Source organism: Condylura cristata, unplaced genomic scaffold (assembly GCF_000260355.1).
Source record: "Condylura cristata isolate star-nosed mole 26May11 unplaced genomic scaffold, ConCri1.0 scaffold00004, whole genome shotgun sequence".
Lineage (NCBI taxonomy): Eukaryota > Metazoa > Chordata > Mammalia > Eulipotyphla > Talpidae > Condylura > Condylura cristata.
Genome location: NW_004567105.1, coordinates 21,801,500 through 21,826,736, shown reverse-complemented (window position 1 = coordinate 21,826,736; position 25,237 = coordinate 21,801,500). Strand labels below are relative to the sequence as shown.

The window sequence follows — 25,237 nt, the reverse complement described above, 5'->3', positions numbered from 1 at the left end:
TCTAAAAAATACATGTTGGAAGAGTTGTTGTAGAATATGAATAATTGATAAATTCCTAAAATAATTATGAAACTACAAACTTATTTACCTGAAGCTTTAAAAATATTGATTATTGTGTTTGTTACTTAAATCAAGGAGTTGACTAAATCCCTTCTTTATATCTCCATGAACATATGGTCTTCCCATTCACTTAAATAAATATGTAAATTTAAAACTCTTGGCTTAATTTAATACACAGGAAATGTTCCATATAAAGAGGAGTTACCGCACTTAAGAATTTTATACTTTTCCAACTTATTCTGAAGGAATCTTCAATTTCAATAGAACATTTATGGAAATTCTGTTTTGAATGATGTATACTACACCCTTTCTATAAAGCCAATATTTTAAATGGTTATTCAATACAAGGGAAACCTGATATTAAGACTTTTGATGTGGTAATATGAGTTTTCTTGCTATAACATGATTTAGCATATATAGTTTATTTCAGTGCATGGACTCAATTATAGTAAAGGACCAACTTATTACTGTTTTATTCCTGCACAAATTTTTTAGGTGGGAGATCTTGCATTAACAGTGTAGTGCTTTTCAGTAGTCTTAAAATATTTCTGTCTTCTTACTTATTTTTGTAGACCTGTTAGTGTAGGTCTTAGTACTATAAAATTAAATACATTCATTGACATTGAATTTTCTTTGTTCAAAAAAAAAAAAAAACGAAAAGAAAAGTTCCTTAAAAAAGCTTCCTGATGTGTCCATAATACTATATCATAATAAAAAAATATTGTAAATGTTTGGTCTTTAAAGTGTATGAAAAATGCAGAAAAATTGTTCATGTTTTTTTCCCTGATACTTAAAATACTCTGGATATATTCATTATTCGGTAGTAAAGGATAATTGATGCATTTATAATGCAAAAACTTAGAATATTGTTTGCATCATGTGACCAAAATATTATTGTGTGGGCCTATTCATTAAATATTTTATAATATTTCTTCTCAAGCTGTTTCTTTCTTGGAAGATAACTGAGCTACTCTAATTGAAGTATAGTAGGTTGCATACAAAAATCTATTCCCACACATTATGCTTCCTGGGTATGTCCAGGTATCCTTAGGATACTGTCACACAAAGATCTTAAACATTTATATAGTGCAATCCTGAAAACAAAATTGCCAAGAAAATGAAAAAAAAAAAAAAAAGAAATGGATTTGATGGAAAACCATGAAATAAGTGGGCATATTTCTATTTCTATGCATATCACTTTTAGACTTGACTTAGTTGTCAGTAATTACATTATTTTGCCTTCCTATTGAAAAAAAAATCATATAGCTTAAATGAAATAGAATTGTTAATAATGTGGGTTTCAAGTTGTAGAATGACTTTCCCTAGATGAATTTGTTAAATAATTTTGTAAGTCTAATAGTGTTTAAGTTCATTTTTGTTAGATAATATTATATACTGTAGTATCTTAATTTCTCTAGGTTACAGCAGTTACATTTCAAGATTTGCCAGGTTGTAATCTTTCCACACTGGCCGAGTGTACAAATCTTCAGTTTCTGTCTCTTCAACGCTGTGGATTAACTCATTTACACAGCCTGAATAACTGTAAAAAACTGAAGTATATTGATGCACAGGTATGTCCTCTTTTTATTGTATTATTTTTCAACTAAGGTAATTTTGGTTGACAGCACTGCATAGCTTCAGAGGTAGGTATAACTCCACCTCTTAAGCCGTTACCCCACGTGCTCCACTGAGGCACCCCTGCATCTCCACCATAGTCAAGTGGTCCCCTCCCTCCTTTGCCCTTTACCCACTCTGTTCCAGCCTCATTTACCTTAAAGTACAGATACCTGTTTATGTGTAGGAGATTGACAACTTTGAGGAAAATTTACTAAAATGAGCTATGTAACTCAAGATCTTAAAAAGGTGAAGGACAAAAACTTAAGAGAACCAGAAGGGGAAGATTATCAGAGGGAGGATGATTAGGTGGTACAAACTGGCACCAGTTATCTGCAGATAATGGCACTACTGTTTTTGTTGTTTTCCGGTGCATAACAAATGACCACTTTACTTAATTAAAACAATCAGCATTTCATTTACTCACAATTCTGTGGGCCATAAATTAAGGCCAGGCTTTTCTTTTGCTTCATATTATGCTGACCTTGTTTTGTTTTTTTTGTTTGTTTGTTTTTATGTACATTTTCTCATCTACTTGGTGCCTTGGGAGGTTAGAAATTCAGTCTGTCTCTCTGTCTCTCTGTCCCCGCCACCTCCCTCTCTCACTGTCTCTTTCATGCTCTTTCTTGTTCTTGAATAGTAAGTCATATCCGAAGAGTGGGCTTGCTGAAATGATAACCCCTAAATGAAAGTGCTTATCGAGCATCTGTTTGCCCTTATGTTAGCTAGTTTTCTGTCAGCCAAACCTTGAATTCATGTGGGAGGGGCCTGTAAACTTGTGTGAATATTGGACTGTGAGGTTTATTGGGCATTAGCAGTCTACACTCTGGCTCCCCGTGATGCACATCCTTTCCACATCAAAAATGTACTCATCTCCTAAATATTCAGAAGCTTCATGAACTTATGAAATCAGGCTCAGACTTGAAGCACAGAATCTTGTCATTTAACCACCCAAATGGAGTTAATCTGTTCATGTAGCTTTCTCTCAGATATCTATAAAGTAAAATGTAATGTTACCTTTCCTGTGCCATCTCCCCACACACCAACATAGCATGGTGTGACAGGACTTAGCCAACCATGTTCCTATTAGTAGGCATTCCTATTCAACTTGGGAGAAAACAAGAAGCTCATAGCAGTCCCTGGCCTCAGCTAAGCATCATCTCTTCCTTAATAGGGACTGAGTTCTGCTTCCTAAGAATGATTTTCTGTTACTCTTGGTTCTGCCCATTGGGTTTTTGACTCCATCCTCAAGGCATACTTTTCCATAACGAATTCCCTGTTTTGAAGCTCAGAATTTTTCTCAGCCTCTTTTGAAGCTGAGAACTTTTCTCAGAAAATTGAGGGATTGGAGGATAGGCTAGGGAGCTCCTTTTCACATTGAATTATATCCTTTTCAGTTCAAAGTGACAGTGATGCTACCAATGCAATTTTCTTTCCTAGTGGGTGTTCTATGCTTCTTATTAAGTTTATCCTAGTAGACAGTATATTCATTCATATTTTTGAGAGGAATGCTGTAGGATTATACACTTCAGTTCTAATAAAGTCCCTTTATTTTTGTGAATTCTTAAAAAAAGGAATAGCTGTTTTATCCTTGACATGTGATTTTGACACTCAGTATTAAATACAGGACATCTTTGTGTGTAATAAAAACATAAATTTATCCTTGAAATATAGACCAAATTTATGACTTTGGTACTCTTTGGAGAAGAAGGGTCAGAGGAAACTGAAGATAGGTTGGGAGATTTCACCTTTTTCGTTATTTTTTTTTAATAATTTTATATGGACTATGAACAGATGTTCACTCTTTTTCTTTTAGATTGGTATATTTTGTTTTAAGATCCTCTTCTTTCAATATTTGAAAAAATATGAATGAATACATAACCGGTAGTTCTTTATTGGGTTACTTTACATTTTCATCTAGATAGTATAGCAATTAGCATCTGAAATATAAAAATTCATGCATTCATTTGGAGATTGTAGGTCATCCTTTTTGCAGATTTAGTTATGTCATTAATAAGATTTTGTATAAAAGTAATTACATTTGTTTTTTTGTTTAGGAAAACCATATTGAGAGTATCAACTGTGAAAATTTGGAAAATCTTTGTGTTATTCTTCTTAATAAAAATCAACTGACTTCTCTTCATGGTTTGGATGGCTGCACTAATATTCAAAACCTTGAACTTTCACATAATAAAATCACTCGAATTGGTAAGAATAATGGACTGTCAGTATATATGTATTAGTATATTTTATTTACTCCTTTTAAAGAGTACATCATTGAAATATTGTATATTTCTGTCCCCGTACCATATAATTCACTTAATTCAGCAACAACAAAAATGTTTTTTTCTTGTTTGAAGCCTGTTCTGTTTTCTTTAAATATACCTTTCAGGAGGATCTTACTCCATCACTTATTACTTGTCTTATGTCAAATTGTTCCCCTTGCCGTGTACCTCTACCACAGTCCCATTTCTCTTGCTGTCGATTATTATGAAAAATAATTTTTACAGTCTCTTCTTATCATCAAGTCCCCTCTTTACCCACTACAATTCAGATAAAGCTTACTTTAACAATTTCCTTTGTGATGGTTGTACACTAAAAATCTCATGTTTGCTACCTGGTTTATTCTTTTTAATTTTGATGAATGGTGATATTCTCAAGGCACTTTGTAGAACTTAAATAATACTTAAGGAGTGAATACTCAAGATTTGCCACATTAAAAAAAAATCAGGAACTCGTTTAAAAATTTTATTCTGGTGCAATACTAATGTACTAGTGGCTTAAAATTTTGAAAATCCCCTAAGGGGTGAAAACACCTTCTGTATCCTATAATCATTAGCATCTTTTTTGTATTGTTCTTTTCTTGCTTGTTTTCACTTACCAGAGCGTTCTTTGGGTGATGCCACATTTTATTATGTGGATGGATTGTTGCTTATTCCATTGCTTTTAAGTTGATAGACGTTGGGCAGCTTCTAATCTCTTTATTTGTCATAATACTTAACATCTTGAATCAGGAACTTGCTGGCATATCCCTGGAGACACACTGAGACTTGAGTTATGGAGCAAGACTTTGCTGCTCACCATGCAGCCCTCTTGCTCTTTATTAGCAGTAATAAACAGGTGTGATTGTTTATGTGGCCATGAGCGGGAGGCGCAGGGTCTAAGGGAGACAAAGGGTAATCAGCTTTATGTGGAACTGAAGGGGACTTACTGGCCACATATACAGCAAGAACTTCCTGTGCAGGTAATTGATGTAATTTCTGAGCTACTGCCAGACCACCTCAAACCATGGCCACACAATCATGGCTACCTAGGCTTCCCCAGCTGCCTCATGATGTGGCCTGTTGTCTTATGGTGGTCATGCAGGAGAGCCTTTTCCAAATCCCACACACACACACCAGTGCATAGAGAGGCAGTACACACACCCTTGCTGAGATAAACCACATGGCGTTCATAGAAAGGCCACAACATGATCGCTTTTTCATTTCATTCTTTACCAGACATACATATCTTTAGGTTAATTTCTTGTGAAAGATAGATTAAACCAAGGTAAAGGTCAGGTAAAGACAAGCTTTAAAAAATGACCCTTGAAAATTGACTATAAACTGAGGCATCTATCGGTAGATAGGGGTGGGAGAAGAAGGACAAAAAGAGAAAGGAGAACAGTGGACTATGGTGGTGGACTCTGGGGATTTGGTGGTGGTACACTGCAGTGGCAATACCTAAGGTGGGGGGGTAGATGGATAGCCTGTTTTTTTTTGAATAATTATGTAAGCCACTGTTACCTCAATAAAAATAAATTAGTTTTTTTGGCCCTCCCTGGTGGCGCAGCGGGTTACAGCACAGAGAAGCTGAAGCCACTTCCGCATGAGTTCGATCCCAGCCTGCCCCAGAGGTGACCACATGGCGCGGCAGATCTCTCCTGACCCTCCCACTGCTCCCTCAGCAGCGTACTTCGTCGATCTGCCTGTTCTGCTCCCCGCTCTGTCTCTGGTGAATCTTCTCACCCTCCGCATCTCTGGCCTGTACCCCAGTTCTGTACGAATAGATAAATAAATCTTTAAAAAAAAATAAATAAATAAATTAGTTTTTAAAAAGTCCTGTACATCAGGATCTCAAAATCTAGCATAATTTCCTGCAGCATATATTTATTGTTGGAGCAAAGGGCAGCTGTGCTTAGGAAGCATAGTACCAGATTCCTTATATGGGTTGTCCCATTTTTTATTTCCACCATTAGTATATATTGTTACTACCAGATTCTTCTGCATTCTTCTATATCCTGTGTTGTTCTCTATTTTTCAGTTATGTATTTAATTTAGTTATTTGTTCATCCTGGTTACAGTGAGTCAAGTGTGCGAATTCCTAGACAGAAAAGCTGGATTATTCTGTATGTGCTGTGCGACTTGGGATGTGTGAGGGGGCCATCAGAACCCTTCTGAGGGACATTCTCCCAAAGTAAAGAGCTAAAAATATAATGGATGATATTCTTTAGACTGTGTGTCTAAGGCGACTGCTTTGGGACCATACATTACTTCTCTCATATGGAAATGCCAATATTTTTTAAATAAAAAATTAGCTTAAAATGCATATAGAAATATAATTTTGTTGTTGCTAAAATGAAGTTCATTGATAGCATACCTTCTATACTGGCACACTCTGGAGCCAGCTTTTAAAAAAGAAAAATGTTTGCAAGAAGAAATGGCTGAACTCCCATCTACTTCATCTCCATTGTCAGCAATGTGTATGGGATTTTTGTATAACCTATAGATTTCCTGGGCTAGGATATCTACACGATTTATGTGATAACTGCCATAGTATTAATTGATGTATCTGAGGTATCTCCATGTAGTACAGGGCAAACAAAGTAAAAAATGTCTTTGCTGTCTGTTCAATACAATGAAAACACTGTATTTATTGAGTGTGAGAAGAGTATACATGAGCGAGTAAATTTTCTGACGACCATTTGGAGTTTGTTCTGGAGTCTGTTTTTCATCTTCATGAACAAGAGATTCTGGTTGAGCTAAGTGAAAAGCATAAGATTTTTGTCTCTCAATGATAGATTGATGCTAAGAACTCTTATGAAAGGGCACAAAGATAGATGTATATTTATAAGTTAATAAGTTATTTTGTGCTATAATATTTTTTAGGGGGATGAAATAAAATTGGAAGTAATACTTACATTTGTAGTTCAAGTTTACATTGCTCCCAATTCTTAGTAGCCTGTAGTTATTACAGTTGTAAATATGTAATGCTAGCTCTAATTGAAAAATATTAATTCACTTATTTGATTTTCTATGAGCTTAAGTGAGTGAGAATAATGAGTGTTTATCTCTTTAAGAAAATTCATTTTTAATTCATTTTGCTGAATGTCTTCCATTCTAATTAAATACAGTGCACTATGTTGGAGGACTGTGGGAATCTTGATGGTAGGTGTTGTGTAGTGACTGACCTGAAAGGTGGGATCCTTTGTTTCTGAATCCTACACATTGTTGTAAACCAGTGTTACCTTAAAAAAAAAAAATTACAAAATGGAAATACAGTAACTATTATTACTAATTATAGTTGTTAGAGGACATTGAATCAAAAAAGTTTTCTCTTACTAAGATTGTATTCTAGGGCCCTCCCTGGTGGTTCAGGGAGCTGTCAGAAGCCACTACAGCAGGAATTCCAGCCCTGGCCAGGGAAGGGACCCACATGGTGTGGCAGATCTCTTCTGACCTGCCTGCTGCTCCCCTTAGTGTGTTTCAGTCACTCTGCCTGTTCTGTTCCCTACTATATCTCTGGTGAATTCTCTCTCACCCTTCCCTGCCCCTGCACCTCTGTCCTGTACCCCAGATCTGTATGGAGAAAAAATGAATTCCTTTTTTAAGAATGTATTCCATATAGAACAATTAAACTAAATCAGATGAAAATATGCTTAAAAACTGACTTTTGAAAGCTGACTAGAGAGCTGAAGGAGGCAGGGAGGGTTGGTGAGAACAAAGAGGAAAGGAAGCACAGTCGACTGTGGTGATAGACTTCGGCTGATTTGGTAATGAGTGCACTATGTTGACAATCCCTGATGGAGGTAGCCTAATACTATCTCAATTAGTAATAAATATATTTAATGTGAAAAATAATGTACTCTATATCCCATGTGTATAATTGTCAGTGAGCTGTAGATTTTTTTTTTATGTTAACAGTGATGCAAGACAGTATTACGATATTTTGCAGGCACAACCCTGTCATAGTCTATAAGCCACAAATGCAGCTATTTTATGCATCTTTTATGCATTTCAATTATAAATAATCAACCAAGTTAAAAGAAAGATTGGATTATCTCGATATTTCTATTAAAATTGTGTTAAAGTGGCCCTCCCTGGTGGTGCAGCGGGTTAAAGCACAGCACTGAGAATCTGAAGCCGCTTCCGCATGAGTTCGATTCCCGCCTGCCCCGGAGGTGACCCCATGGCGTGGCAGACCTCTCCTGACCCGCCCGCTGCTCCCCTCAGCACTGTACTTTGTCCATCTGCCTGTTCTGCTCCCCACTCTGTCTCTGATGAATCCTCTCACCCTCCGCGTCTCTGGCCTGTACCCCAGTTCTGTATGCACAAATAAATAAATCTAAAAAAAAAAAATGTAAATATTTAAAAAAAAATTGCGTTAAAGTATTGTTATATGAATGGACAATATGGACAATAAAAGATTATACCATCAGAAGTATAGCAATATCCTAAGATATGTCACTATTTTATTAATAAAAATATTATTTCACTGGATCTTATGATCGTCTTTTTAAATTTGCAATTTGTTATGATTTACTTATTCATTAAAAATATTCTTATAAAAGTGCTTAATTGTAGAAATCAAAACACAATGTTAAATATATTTTTAAACAAAATAGTTCAAAATTTAATTCTATAAATTATAAAGTGAATAGTATATCTTTGTTACTGCCTTTATTTTTTTAAGATTTATTAATTTATGCATACAAGAACTGGGGTACAGGCCAGAAGTGTGGGAGGATTCACCAGAGACAGAGTGGAGAAGAGAACAGACAGATTGACTGAACTATGCTGCTGAAGGGAGCAGCAGACTAGTTAGGAGAGATCTGCTGTGCCATGTGGGTCAGCTCCCTGGCCTGAACTGAGCTCATGCGGGTCAGCTCCCTGGCCTGAACTGAGCTCATGCGGGTCAGCTCCCTGGCCTGAACTGAGCTCATGCGGGTCAGCTCCCTGGCCTGAACTGAGCTCGTGCTGCAGTAGCTGCTGATAGCTTCATAGGGCTGAGACTTAACTGCTTTAAGTTAAGAGAGGCCCTTATCCTTGTATATTTTGAATGCACAAAATCATTAACTTTTCGTTAGTTATTAGCCATCACTAATAAATTTATTAATGAAAAAATTTATTGAGTAGCCACTAGGTAATGAGTCTTTTCCAGGCACTGGAATACAGAGTGGAATATTACTGGGGTTGCAACAATAAACAACGAAAGGTAAGTATCCTGACTTTCATCCACCATATACCCTAAAGATATATGCATAAACTGTAATGGGAGTAAATTGCTATATTTGACTTGTTGGGTATTAACTAAAAAATGAAAATAAATGATGTGACATATGGAAAAATAATGGTATTGTTCTTATTCACAAAGTTTCTGTCCCTGATAAGAAAACTTTAATCTGGAAAAGTATTTTTAAAGTCAGCAATCAATTATTTTAATTTTTAAATTTCAGGTGACATATTTCTAGAAATTATTTTAAATGAGCAGAAGTTGCAAGTATTTTAGTTTTTTGTTCCTGCTTTATTTTTGAATAATGCTGCTTTGAAAAATGACACTAGTCTTAGAAGTACAAAGACCAAAATAATGTGACATTTTCACATAGGCTTGATTACCATGATATGCCTATGTATATTCTTGTGAACAAATGTCTTTTATTTTAGGGAAAAGATGAAGTAAAATAAATTTCTGGATTTTTTTTTTTTTGGTAGAAATGTTTTTCACTATTTTGTAGTGAATTCCTTTAGTTCCACTAGGTGGTGCTAGTTTACTCTTTAATTTTGAATTGCGACACACTGCGTAGTGCAAAGCTCAAAGAGGTTTTACAGAAATGCCAGTCTTAGTTTACCAGTGAAAACAACAGATCCATATAGTTTTCATCTAACTCCTTGCAGAAGTGGGGCCAGAACCAAAGTTTTCTGAACCCTGTGTTTAGTATTCCTTTTCCATATAACATGAGTGAACCTGAAATTTTAAATGCAACTTTGTAGCTTGTCAGACAAGAACTGTTGAGGGAGGTAGACCGTTACTGGAATACTTATTTAGTAAAACCCTCTAGCCTAAATGAACATCTTTGGTTTTGCTGTTTCTTATAGGAGGGCTCCCCAGCCCCCAACTCCCATCTCAGGAATGTTTTATAGACCATTGGCTCATTTTTGTGGGAGGAATTCTTTGAAATAGATATTTGGAGCAAGTATAGCCAAATGCTAATTTTGCCATGGGCAAAGGCCCTTTGAGGGATAAACACACTTGGCTTCAGTTTTATTTTGTGGGACCTTGGAAACTTTCAAAGAGCTAATAAAGAATATATTGAAGCCGTAAACTCAAGAATATTTAAGCAAGCCTTTATATTTATTATTATTATATTTAAGTCCTTTGAAAAAGACTCTTAAATATTTTTGTGGTTTTGTTTTATTTATTTATATTTTGGGATGGGGAAGTGGAAAAAATAGGCATTTGACTGGAGAGATTCGTTTTCTTAGAAATGTTGAGGAAGTAATGGTAATGTAAGGTAAGGCTTGCTGTAAGTCTGTTACTCAGTTCTCATCCTTCATTTGACAGCAAAGATTTATAAGATTAAAAGAGGAAGGACAGAAACTTACTTTCTTTCCATCTAGAGTCTCTCTTTTGATCTAAATGCATTGACTGGATTGAGTTACTATTTAATCAGTTGTATGTAGGCTTTTATATGTTTTTGAAGTAATGCTATTTGGTAATGCATATATATATGTATACGTATATATGTGTATACATATATATAATGCATATGTGTGTGTTTGTGTGTATATATGTAAGTGTGTGTATGTATAGAAATATGTTTCTTTCGGTTGACCAGTTTTTTCATTTTTACATGTTCCTTTCACACTCCCTCAAGCAGCTTTCCTTATATGAATTTTATCTATCAGTACTTATGGTGTAAAAACCAATAAATTTTTTATCTGTTACTTATAGTTTCAGACAAGAAAGGTACTGCTTTTATAAGTTTTACAAATAATAATTGTAGTTTCTAACTAAAAGTTACAGTGAGAAAGGAGCATTGTTAAACTTATTTGCAAATCTCTTTAACACAGGACAGCTGGTTTCTTAAGAGTTCCCTCTGCATTCAATTTACTACAACATCACACCTCATGTAGCCTCTGGGAAGCTCCATTATACACTTGAGTAAATGAGAATGAAAAAGGCAAATAACATCTAAGCATTATTATGAAAATATTTTTGACTACAAGGAACATTTAAAAGTATCTTTAAGAGAGGGATCTCTGAACCATACTGAGAAATACTGCTTTAGTGTTCCACAAATATCTGTGTGTGTGTGTGTGCGTGTGTGTCTTTTTCTATGCTTTAGTGAGGTTGGGACACTTTATGCCTCTTTGAGGAGAATCCTGGAGCCCATATTTTGACCCTACAGTGTTATAAGCTATTCTTTATCAGAATTAACAGATATTCTAAGTCTTGTGCTCATCTCACTTCTTCTAGAACTCAGTTCTTTTATTCTACACCACAGATTTATTCTCTAATATTTTGAGCAGATGTACTTATGTTTTGTTATTTTCCATCAACAAAGTCATTGCTTATTGTCATCTAATTCATTAGTTGCTGTAATAAGAAAGTTTATGCTACATTTTGTTTTTCCATCTCTCTTCTTTGGGGATGACTTGTGTTACTTCTACCCCCTGAGCCCTCCATTTTTTTTTTTCTAAACCCAATTAGTTTAACTATATACTTTATTTATTTAGTGGTAACCACAGAAATTGTAAAATACATTTTATCTCAAGTTAATTCATATCTTTAACTCAACTTTCCTGACTTACATGTGTTGGTTGTTCAGGATTTTTAATGTCTTTTTATTTAGTTCTTCAAGGAGTATATTATGGTTATAAGCTAATTGTTTTACTATATTTATTGTTTTTAAGCCCTTTATTCATTTTTTTCATTTTCAATTTTACATTATTTCTTTATTCCCATAGATCTTATTTTTCTTGAAGTAACTAGATTTTGACTGTAAAAATCTTCACAGAACATTCATTATTGAGTTATACTTTAGCTGAAGTCTATTTTTCTAACTTGAAGGTTATTTTATTTCAGTGATTTACAGAAGTCATTTCCATTACTCTTTTACTCTCACTGTTGCTCTCAAAATGTCAGCTGTCAGTTAAATTTCCATACTGTCAAGGGTATTTCCTATGTCTTTTTCAATTATCTTTTCTTTGATATTATTACTCTATACTTTTATACTTTTATACTCTATACTCTATACTTTTATTCTAGGTGTGGGATTCTTTTAGCTCATCCTTTGGTGCTTTAATAGGTTACTTAATATGTGGCTTAATTAAAAAAAAATTTTGTCTGGCTATGTATCAGTCACTATTTCTTAAAATGATTTTTCTTCCTTATTTTGTTCTATATATATAATAGAATTGACCCTGGCCTACATATCTCCTATATTCTTTTTGCTTCTGGATATTTTCTACACATTTATATTTCAGTTAGCAAATTTTAACCTTTTATTAATCTTGATCATTTAATTTTTAATTAAAATTTCCACATTTTAATTTTTGCTGGATTTTCTGCTACCTCTTACTTTGGCACCTTAAGCTTGTCATGTGGTTTTTCTTTGTTCAGCTGTTTATTTCCCTTAGAACTTATGTTTTGTGATTATTCTTATATTTGGTATATAAAGTTGTTCTCTAGAGTGGATTTTTCAAGTGTTGGGAAACACCTAGAATAATTTCTGCTACAGTTTTGGCAGAAGTTTTCTGACCACCATTAAAGAGAATTTGAGCTACTATGGAAGAGTTAGCTTGTGTTTATTATTTTAAAGTGGGTATTTCCCCCTTTTATTTAATACTGAAATTTGAGACAGGTGGTTTAAGTTTCTAGTCTTTGACTAGGTATATCTGATCAGGATTCCAGATTTATGTGGAACTGTCTGTTATATTTGCCTACTTTAGGTGAACTTTAAGTCTTGTGTTTTCAAACTATAGAAATGGATCTTCAGATTTAACACATTTTCTTACAATTGAAAACTGGTTTACTTCTCTTTGTACTTTTTTAAAAGCAAATTTTTGATTTAAGCTGATCACCTAAAATTACAATAAAAAATTACAAGCACCTATGATTCCATTTTCCAGATATAGCCAGTACTGATGAGTTTCCAAATTGTTTGATATTCACTTAAAAAAGAACTCTATAATATTGCTTTGCAGTTTACTTTATTCACCTAATGACAGTTTGTGGATATTTCTACATATCATAATAAAGTTTCTCTATTGGAATTTTTCAAGTTAAAAATACTTGAGCAGAGATTCTGTCTGCATGATTTCTCAGTTTCCATGCATACAGAATACTGTGTTAGGATTAGCAAAACTAGTTGCTGATGAGTTTTAATCACAAGTAAAATGATAGCTAGAAAAAAATAAATATTTGTAGTAGAATTGTGAGGAATATAAATCCTTTATAACAGATCCTCTATACCTATAATTTCAAAAAATTCAGGGGAAAAAAAGTGACACTAACCCCATAAAAAAAATAAAATTGTAATAAACATGGCCAATACCTGAACAGAATTTCAGGTGTATGTGAAGTAACAAATATAGAGTTTATTATTACTTTGTACTATTAATTATTATATAAATTATAACATGTATTAATTATACCCAAATATTAGTATATACATAAACAGATGTACTCTGGGCATATACTTTATAGTCTGATATTAGAGTTAACAGTATATTTAGATTATATGGTATACTACTTTATATTCAAAAAATTATCATTAGTAGCATTTGCTCATGAGTAGGTACTTTTTTATAACACTCTATTAAGGTGACATTGATTTACAACATTGTATATGATGCAGAAATATGGGGGTCCAGCACTTCAGGAGCATGTGTCCATGCACATCCACCACCAGGCACCTGCGGTCCCCCCACCACGGTCCTTGTGTAACCTCGTCCCCTTTCTCTCCATTCTCGCCCTTTTCCTCTGGTAGCCTCATTTTTACAGGTAGATTTCTAGTGTTTGTTTTCAGTTTGGTTTTGATTAGTCTTCTGTTTCTGTATATTCACCATCTAAGTGAAACTGATGTTGTTTTTTGAGTGTGGGGTCCTTGAGTTCACTCTGGCACAGGTTTCACCAGAGCTCCCCTTCCAGTGGCACGTGGTGAATTTCTCCACAAGAGAGATGTTAGTTAATTTTAAAGTGTAGGTTTACTAGGAACAGGGACAGAAAGAGAAGGACCCAAGTGGGCAGGAAGAGCTGCACCTTTGTGGGGGTAGCATTAGGTTTTATCCTCTTCTTTTAGTGGGGAGGAGCTCAATGGTCTGGACAACTATGTGGAATCACTTCGTTTGGGATCTGAGGAGACCAGAGACTTCACAATGGGCAAAGGGTCCAATCTCTGTATCTCTGTCCTCAGGTCTGTGCTTCCAAGACTCCCAGTGGCAGTCTAGCAGTCCATATAGCTGCCTGATACCTGTTCAGGTGTACGCCTTTTGATATAGCACTGGAGCCTAATGATCATGATATCCATGGCTGGTTAATGCTCACGTTAATCCCAGCTGCCCCCAGCTCCTTGCATGAGTCAAGTTTTAACATGCAATGTCTCCTTCAGGTTTTCTATTCTTTTCCTCCATCAAAACCATGAAAAATTTAATACTACTCTTGATGATGCATTATATGAATTAGAACATGAGTTTGAAAATTTTTAAAGTACAGTGATTTATAACTTAAATAATTGTAAAATATATTGAAGTATTATTATAAATAATGTTAATGCACAAAGATCACCCAATGTGAATTACTTGTTGGAAACATTCCTTGTTGGCTTCTTCATACTGACACTGATAAAATATGTCATTTAAACTTCCACCTTCCCTTCCCTACATTTTGTTCAGCAATTTGAGATGTATTTTCAATCTATTTTGACAATAGCATCTTTAAGAAAAGAGGATGTGAATATTTATGTTTTTAACAGTTATTTCCTCCTCACAATTTGTAGTGTTTGTAGAATTTGTCATCATATTAGGATTTCTGACTCTCTCTTTATGTTCCTTGGCAACATTATATCAGTAGGAAAATGGGTCAGTACTGGTCCTTTTTATAACAACTGCTTCTTGTATCTGTTACTAGGTTTTTATCTAGGTTATGTAGTTTGTTAACACTAATAAATCTTTTTTAAAAAAGGGCAGAAGAATGCCAGGGTCCCTAAATTCTTGCATTTTTGGCAATTTCTCTCAGTTGCCTTCATACTTAAATAAGAATATAGTTGTAAATTCTACCTTTAGGGTATGCTTTTACTTGCTTCTTTGTAGGCATTGTTCCACAGCATATATAATATTGTGTGTTTCTGGCAAACCTAGTCTAACTTGCCTTTTCTCACCTCATAACTCATTTATGCCTAGATAACAGAATAGCGTGGTCTTTGTCCTCAACCACTAAATTAACCAAGAAAGAGCATACTAAAAATAAATCAATATATGTTTTTCTTAAAATGCAGTGCTGTCTTCAAACAAATGTGAATTCAAAACAAGGTGAATTATTCTCTCATTTCTGGAATTTTGCTTTTTATATATATTGAGTACTGTTTCGGCCTGACATTTTTTGGTCATAGGTGATTTATTTTTGACTCACATTGTCACTCTTTCACATCTATTATTATTTAATTAATTTCTTATCCTTTGCTTTTTTTGCGTTTTACTCTGATTCTTTTTTTGGTGGGCAACTTGATCTTTAACTCTTTGCTGTTTCTAAATTAGTTATTAAATCTCTCATGGTCTTTTTATTTACTAACATCTGTTGTTTAAAACCTTTGAACTCTTATTATATTAACTTTCTCTAAATGTTCTTTAATAGTCTAAAGCATTTTCAAAATATTTTCTCCTGTCTCATGTTTTCTTCAGAATGAACTGCTTTTGGATTGTTGTGAAACAAGATATACACAAAAAATAGTAATTAAAAGCTACCGTGATTTATTTTGCACATTTCCTGCAAATTAGGAGTCTGAAAGTGGTTTTGCTATTGGTTCTACCTTAGGGTGTCCCATTAGGATGAGTATCATCTCACCTGGATGGCCTGCTGTCATCTCAAGGCCCAATGCAACTGAAAGATCTATTGATACTTCCAAGATTGCTCATGTGATTGTTGACAGACCTCAGCAGTATATATTTTTAGATGGTTCCTTTTTATTTTTTATTAGGTAAATTTTTATGTTAACAATATTTACTTTTTTTAAGTACATCTTACCTCACCACTAAGTCTCACTTTAATTGTTTTACTGAGTTCCCTTTAAATCTTAAATCTGAAAATCTGAAAAATCTGCCTGTCTATGTAAAATGTTCTCCCTCTCTGGCAATATATCAAAGCCTTATAATGACCGGCAGAATCAAGTTTTCCCAATTTTTTCTTTAATTTGACAACCATTGTTTTGTTTGTGGGGGTGGTAAGGATTAAGCAGTAAATTTCTGTCTCTGCTTACTGCTCTTTTTGTAGGACAACTGCTGTTATCACTTGTTTATGAATCAGTCAATACCTTTTCACAGGCAATGCAGTTACAGATATGTAACTTTTGTGAGCTTGCTGAAACACCTCTCGATTTTTCTCTTATGAACTACTTATTTGCCAAGTTCCTCTAATATTTTTGTAGTATAACAATTGATTTTTAAGTTTCTCTGAGCAAAGAGGAGGTCACTTAGGACAATCTTGAAATGCCCAAAGAATATACTAGTCTCATTTGTTTATAATATCACATACTTATTTTATTTGGAATTTTTGGGTGGACAGCTCAATGATAGGAACATGGCATTCTAATATTATATAATCCAATTTAAGCATGGATTATAAGTCTAAAATCCCTGAAACTGAGTTGAAAATTGTTTTCAAGCAAGTTCTATGTCTCTCCTGTGTTTTATTGGCATTTGAAAATAAAATATTCAGTTCTCAATGTAAAGCATTTAGTGTTTTGTTCAGTTTTCAATCAATATGTATTAGGTCATTCAAAAATATATCTCCCATTGCAAGGTTAAATAATACATCATAAAATTTTCACCAGTAAATTTGGACTAATTCTTCATTTGTAATCATAAATATTGAAAATAGCAAGTTACAACTATTTTTTAAAAAGCTAAAACTCTCCATTATAATCTGGAAGAAATTGTGATACCAATGATCATAGAAAATTTTTCTTCCAGGTGGTTTAGAATCTTTGAAAAATCTCCAGCAACTAATTGTGGACCACAATCAATTAATTAGTACAAAAGGTCTTTGTGATACTCCTACCATTATATACCTGGATTGCTCGCATAATCATCTTACTGAAGTAGAAGGTATTGAAAACTGTGGATTGCTCCAAATACTGAAGTTACAAGGAAATTATCTAAGTGAGGTAATTGTTTTGAATTAATGACTATCATTAATACAACTTTTTAAGATCAATTGCATGTTTTAAAAGTCAATTTTGATTTATTTCACTTTACTTTGTGCATACCTGATGTTTTCTATACATTTATTTTAAACAATCACATGATTTTCTCTGTTTAAAAAATGTTCAACAGTTAAATATTTTTCAGTTACAATTTAGAATGTGTGGCACAATTTATCATGAAATTCTAACTACATTTTTTCATGAAATAACTTTTACAAATTCTCATTATAAAGTTAATTATTACAAATTTTATTCATACTAAAAATTTTATAACATTACATTTGATTTATGATATGCAGTTTAACATTATATTACTCTTTTAGTTGTGGTGAGTTTTATATTTGCTTAAACAGTAAAAGTATTTTGCTTAAAATGGGCTTAATGACTCAAATTTGAATGTAGCTTCCATCCTTAAAGAATCATGTTCTATTAAGAGAATTACATTTGGATGATAACAGCATTTCGACTGTGGAAGCATTTTCTTCATATTGGCTGCCTTTGCTACAAACCCTCACTATCTCTCAAAACAGGTAAAGCTATTTTTTCTTTAGCAATAATGAAGTGAATGATTGCTTATAGTAAATGTATGATCTTCATGAACAAGTAGAGAAGATGATAAGTCTTCCCATCAATTCAACTAAAATATATCACAATAAATTAGTATGTATAAATATATATGTATACTATATATATATGTGTATGCACTATATATAGAATAACTTTGTAGAATTTTAAGATATAGCATATCAACACACTTGATAATCAAATAGCATTTTAATTGTCAACTTATACTGCTCATTTTGTTTCATCTCAATAGTAGAAATCTCTCAGGGCAGGTTTGTTTATATTTGTAAAGAATATAGTCTTTGGAAAATAGGGGAGGTAGTTAATTTAATTCAGAAGGATGTCTCATTCTCTCAAATGGTACTTATTAAGTCCTGGAAGAACTATTTTTAATCTGCTCTCAACTTGCATGTCTTTTTGTAACTGTTAAGATTGATTTAAATTCGATTTCCCTAAGGATATAAAGTAACACTTAAAAAAAATACCTTAACATTAAATTGAAATGGGTACCTGCCACAGAGGATCCATTTGAAACCACCAGACATCTGGATCTTTGCAGAGAAAAACTGTCTAAAACTAAAACAGGAGCACAATATGTGTATGTCTTCCTCTGCTTAATATTTCATTGAGTCTTATTCACTCTAATATGATTAATTTGTTCATCAAAGAACCATGGGAATAGAGAAAGGAAGCACCTTTTACAAGAAGTTGCTTCTTTGAGTCATATAGCTTTGGGAAATAGTGAACAAGGGCAACCCAGTTTAGACACACACACACACACACAGACATTTATATACATATACCTATTCCCCCCAAAGAAAATTTTGTCTTAATCTCTGTCACAATAGTGCTCATGGACATATATGTCCTAAACAATTTAACATCTGTTAAACCTTTCCACTGTCTGACATATCAAAACTAAATTTATATTGAAAAATTCCCTTAAATAGTTTTAATCAGATTTAAAATATGAAAGTTGATTTGTCTTGAAAAAGACATTTATTCAAAGTCAGCTCTATTAGATAACACTGTTTATGTAATTTTGACCATCCACAAATGTGCTGGATATTTTCCTATTTTCCAGGTATGTAGTGTAGTTTTAATAGGGATACTCACCTGTGTTTCAGAAATGTGCAATAAATCACTCAGTACTGATCTATATAATGTATTTTATAGAAGTAGATCTCAAGGCACATGAACCCATAACCTCTAAAGGTTTTAAAAAATATTCAAATCAAAACAATTTTGAAAAATAATGCCTTTAATTTCTTTAGATAATTTTAATCATCAAGGAAATATTCTACTTTTGAAAATTAAAATTAATGCTAGCATAATTTTCCCATAGCTATGTAATATGATGTGTTCTCATATATTAATATAACTAGGAATTAAACAAGTAGGCCATTAAAAAAGTATAGCATTGATAACAATATAGGCTACTCAGTCTAAATAATCTGTTTTTTATAATTTTTTCAGCAGCCTTGTAACTTTTTAATACTAACGTGGGGTTTGCTCTTTTGAGGGGTGCAAAAATTAATATTATATGTCATTATCCTCAATAATATCTTAGGTATAGAATAATTCAATCTTTAAATTTAACTATATTTTTATAAGAAAAAATAGTGTATATGATGTTTTGGATATTTTAATAATACTGTCACATTCAAATTTATTATTTGAGAGACTCACAAAGCTCTTTGCACATTACCTTCTGCCATTTTTGAAAGAAAAAGAAGACAACTCAAGCCTACTTAGGAAATTGTGACTAAAGAAATGCTATTAGAGTATTAAAATAATTTCCTAAAATCATTTTTAATCTGGGATTTCTTTTACAATAAGCTAATGATATTAACTGTATAAAGTAGTCATTTTACATTAAGCTTTTACCTGTGAACTGACTTTAGAACCATTCTGGATTTGAATTCCTAATCTAATTTGTGTCAGTTGATGTTGAACAACTCTTATGACTACCTGGATCTCAGTTTTTAGTGGTTGGTTTTTTATCATGTGAAAAGAAGGAGTAGAAATACCTGCTTATTTATTTTATGGGATTTTATGACGATCCAAAAGGAAAATCTGTTAATACATTTTTCAAAACTGAGAAAAAAATTACAGATGTGATATTTGATTTTGTGGTGGGTATGTCTTTTAAATTATATACATATACAATTTGAAATTTTTGATAAATATTTTCATCACAAGGAAGAAATTATAATTCCATATGCTTTTTCCCAACAAATGAAATACATATAAAGAATGATACTCAGTACATATTGTTTGAAATATTTGTTTCATCCTGACTTCTGTTTTAAATTTTCATTACGACATGTGACTGTTTTAAGTTTGACTCAGTGGAGTCCTAACTGGGAGACTCTCTGGCTTCATAAGCCTTTCTACTTCCAGTGAGACCCTAAGTAGGAGCAGAAAGTGGAAACTATTACCCATTGGCTGCTCATTGTACAAATTTTTTGCTTTTTGTCGTCTTTGAAATTTATATCTTTTTTATGCCCAGGGCTAATGTGACAAGGTCAAATGGTATTAGGTTTTCACTAATGTCCTTTGTCTTTCTGGTTTGAATTTTCTTGGAAAAAATATACACAGAATGTCAGTAAAAGGAAAAGTTCTAGAAGTTTAAAAAAGTGGAATCCACTATTAGGTTTCTACCATCCTAATGAATAGTCATAGAGGCGAATGAATAGCCAGTTTTCTTTATTAAGCTTACTTAAGAAGAAAAATAATGTGATTTACAAGCTTAGTTATCTGAAAAGATAAAATTTCAATATTAACAAAAAACTTTGGTTGTACCAAATATTTATGTGGCTGGTCTTTGCAAACAGAATTTTTATACTTAATTCTAAACCATTATTTTTTTTTTTTTACTGGATTTCTTCATATAACCTTTACGTTACCATATTATTGGTAACAAACATGAGATAGTCTGAAAATGAGAAAAACTTGTCTATTAACCTTTTAAATTCTTTGGACAGAGATTTAGTATTAGAAATGTATTAAAGGTAGAAAACAAGGATTTTCTTGTTAATAAATAACATCAATTGTAATCATATTTTCACTAGAGGATTTCAATTTCTTACTAATTAATGACCTAGAACTTGGCTGAGCAGGAAATATCATAATATTCTGACTTAAGTTATGTTATTCTGACAAAACTTATGTTTTGGCAAAGTTTTATGTTTCATTCTTTTTCACTTTTTTCAGGGTACATATGACATTTCAATAAATTTTACTATTATGGAGTTTATGAACAAATAATTAAGTATATGTGTAAATGTAATGACCAACATTACATAATTTTTTTCTTCTGGAAATTATTTTAAGAAGGCTTTTAAGCCTGTTTAACACTAATATTTTATTTTGGGAGAATAAAATATTCCCTACACTCAGGGAGATCTTTTTCCAACCTCATTATTTACTCTATTTTTTCATCAGTGGTATCTTCTGTCTCTCTGCTAATGCAGAACAGGTTAGTACAAGAGAGAAGTCAAGGTCAGTACAAGGGGTAGTTTTCTGCCAGAACCCAGGAGACTTCCAGTCACAGTGTTATTTTGTAATCTTCTGACCTTGTAATAATAGTATTTTTTTTTCCATGGCATGGAGTTGGAGAAAATAAAGATGTAAAAATCTCTGCCAGGACAAATGAAGGAACAGTAAGGAAGCAAAAGGAAGTAGAAATCCATCTGTGCTTTTTTTGTACCAGAAATATTGCATTAGTTGAAGCATATTTTGAACAGTTATGGAGTTGCAAAATTTACCAGGAAGATTAAGTTAGAATAATTTTAGAAATTGCTCAGAATATATTTTATGCAAAGACATTTTTGTTTTGTTTAAATATTTAAATTAACTTATTTAATTATTAAGTAACTAGGGTGATATAATATTATGTTGTAAATTAAGTGTAGACTTCCTTAGTTAGAAATGCAAATCAAATTAGTAAATATTCCTTACATATTTTTATTTCAATTGTATGAATATTTTGATAAACACATATGCTCCTTACTTGAATATTGGTTCTTAATGACAATTGTAACTTAAATAATGATACACTTAAAAGTAGTATGAAAGTTCATTATTAGTAAAATTGAAATATGCATGTATCCTACCTTATTAATTTTAAATATTAATATAGTTCTGTCAAATTTAAGTCCATTCTATCAGTGTAAAATATTTACTATTATTTTGTTCCATAGATTCATTTAGATATTGAGCATATTTCCTCTCTATATAATCTCATTATAATTTTGGATTACAGTAGTTATATTATTTTCAATCTAGGAAACAAAATATTTTTACATTAAGAAAACAATTCTAATCAGTTATCCTGTTGAAAAGTCAAAGCAATTATTTTTAGTGTTTACCTCTTAAAGGTTTAGGTTATATGTTTGAGTCAGGAAAAAATATATAGTTAATGTAAATTCTTTGTAAATTTGATCTTTATACAAAGACACATATATCCAATAAAGGCTAAAAACTTATGTTTTTATATACCAAGTAAACATTATCTACCAAGTGTACATTAATGTGTCATACATTATGAAATGTGTTAATACATTATGCATATATGTGTAATGGGTAATGAATATATGCTATACATTATTGATGTATTGATTACACATTAATATAAATGTCACAAGTGTGATATATAGGACTGCAATTCACAATACTATGGTAATTTCTCTTTAGAAAAATGATAGATACATAGCATGATAGACTACTTATACTTAACTACATTTTAATAATTACAGTCAGCAGATTTTTTTTAAAGATTTATTTATTTGTGCATACAGAACTGGGGTACAGGCTAGAGGCTCAGGGGCAGCGAGAGGCTTCACCAGAGACAGAGTGGGGAGCAGAACAGGCAGATCAATGAAGTACATTGCTGAGGGGAGCAGCGGGCGGGTCAGGAGAGGTCTGCCATGCCATGTGGTCACCTCTGGGGCAGGCAGGAATCGAACTCATGTGGAAGAGGCTTTAGCTTCTTAGTGCTGTGCTTTAACCCGCTGCGCCACCAGGGAGGGCCAGCAAATGTTTTAATTAAACAAATGCTATTGTATATTGTCTTATACAATTGTCTTATATAAATGTATTATTATTGTTATATCAATAATATTAAGGATAGTTCAACAAAAAACTTTATGAATTCTATGTTTTGATTTTCAGTTTGACAAAAATCGTACCACTTTTTCATTTTATTTCTTTGGGAAAACTAGATGTCAGCAACAATTGTCTTTCTGGTAAGTTTAGAATAATAGACATATATTTTTAAAATAATTTTTTGAGTTCTGTTCCAAATATGGTAAGGTGTTGTTTTGAATAGTTTTTTTTTTTTTTTGTAACTTACAAATAATATACCTATACAATAAGGTGCAGAGGAGAAAAAACAATTCTCCTTCACTCCTTCACTCTTTGAAGGTTTCCACCTGGTCTAAGAATTAATAATAAAACAGATTAAAAGTAGAAAAGTAAACAGGTTTTAATTCTTTCTTTTTACATATCTTTGAGACTTCATAAGAAAAAGACACAGAAGCAGTGAGAACTGAACAAAGAGTAGTAAATTGTGAAAACATGGCAATGTGTGGTATAACCAAGGTACAATGTCCAGGTGTAGGTTCAAGGGCTTAGGTAGAGTGGGAAAAGTGCCTAGGAAGATAAGGGTTAGTATGAGAACTTTGTTGATATCATTTATCAGGAAGCCTTCTCTTCCTGATGAGAACTGCTTTCTCCTTCTTGTCTGGGGAAAACGTCTCTCACATGCAATTTCATCTCCTACTTTTATGAAGTAGGAAGATCCAAGTGTCTTTCCTGTCTGCTGTTTTTTAAGTGCCTTAACTCAAAATAGTCAATATGCCATAACAAGCATATTCTGGTGGCATAGCCTAAATTCCTTCAAAAACACAAACATTCAATTAAAAATTTATTTTCAATCATACTACTTCCATAGCTCTCTAGTAGACCTGGACAAATGTCATTTTATTTTTATTTAAAAATAATATATCTTTTACTTTCGAAATAAATAACATAGTGAAGCTGAATAAACGAACTTGTCTAACTCATTAAGAGTATCATAAGTCTCAAGTAGATACTCTAAAAGTTTATTAAAGAATGGTAACTTGATTTATTGACTAATCATCCCCCAAATTTCCCATGCTGTAACTAGCTTGTCCTCTGATAAAGATAACCACAGTTCTAAATTTGTCACTAATGTTAATTTTGACAGTTCTACATCACAAAGATGTTAATAAGATTATAGGGTATGTTCTCTTTTGTCTCCAGCTTTCTCTGCCAAACATTCTTGTGATAGTGCTTTATATCGTAATTTATCTGCCCATTCTTTTAGTAATTGCTGTTTTAATTACTGACAATCTAGGGCTACTATGATTATAAAATTGCCACAGAAATTCTTATACAAATCTTTTTGTGAACACATTTTTAGATCTCTTGGGTAAATCCAGTACAATTACGGATATAGTAGTAGGTATATGCTTGACTTTATAAAAAACTGAAAAACTATTTTTCAAAACAGTTAACATTTGGCCTCAATATATGAGGGTTCTGATTGCTCCATTCTAGAGGGTATTTAATATTTCATTGAGTTATCTCATGGATCTAATTTGCATTTTCCTGATAAATAATGATATTGAACACACTTACTTGCATGTGGTGCTGATTTCTGTATATTTTTTGTTGTGTCCAAGTGTCTCACTATTTTTTAATTTGGTTGTTTGCCTTTTATAATTCATTTGTGTTAATTCTTCATATATCCTATAAGTGTTTTGGTCATATGTATGCTTGTAAGGATTTTCCCTAGTCCCATTTTATCTGTTAATTTTGTTATTGTTCTCTCTAGATAAACATAACTTTTAAACTTTTGGTGAAGCTTAATATGTTATTTCTTAATACTTATTACACTCTTTGTCCTTTGCAATATATATATTTTCTACCTGTATAATTGGATAAGATGATTTTCTGTTTTCTTATAGAAGATTTGTACTTTTAGTTTTTGCCATTAGTACTATGATCATCCCAAATTAATTTTTATGAATGATATGAGAGAGAAGTTGAGTTCATTTTTTAACATGGATATCCAATTGTTATAGCAACACTTGTTGAACAAGTGTTTTTCATTATTAAATTGTTTTGTGTTTTTTCAAAAAGTGATTTATATTGTTTCAATTAACTGCTCTTAATGATAAGTCATATTTTCCTCTTTCTTTGCATATCTTATCATTTTAACTGTATGTTAAACATTGTGCATGGCACAGTTTAGTAGTTAGAATGTTGTGTTCCTTCAAGTGGTTTAATTTA

General features: G+C 32.5%; 1 protein-coding gene across 1 annotated transcript in view; it reads left to right on the top strand.

Annotated features, from left to right (window-relative positions):
* Positions 1–25,237, top strand: part of LRRIQ1 (leucine-rich repeats and IQ motif containing 1) — a 120,948-nt gene that overhangs the window by 14,254 nt on the left and 81,457 nt on the right. Inside the window, exons 8-14 of the mRNA XM_004676497.1 lie at positions 1,479–1,631; positions 3,732–3,882; positions 4,689–4,918; positions 15,787–15,841; positions 17,121–17,314; positions 17,756–17,883; positions 23,093–23,166. Of these exons, the coding sequence (XP_004676554.1) occupies positions 1,479–1,631; positions 3,732–3,882; positions 4,689–4,918; positions 15,787–15,841; positions 17,121–17,314; positions 17,756–17,883; positions 23,093–23,166 (985 nt within the window). The remainder of the gene's footprint in view (positions 1–1,478; positions 1,632–3,731; positions 3,883–4,688; positions 4,919–15,786; positions 15,842–17,120; positions 17,315–17,755; positions 17,884–23,092; positions 23,167–25,237) is intronic.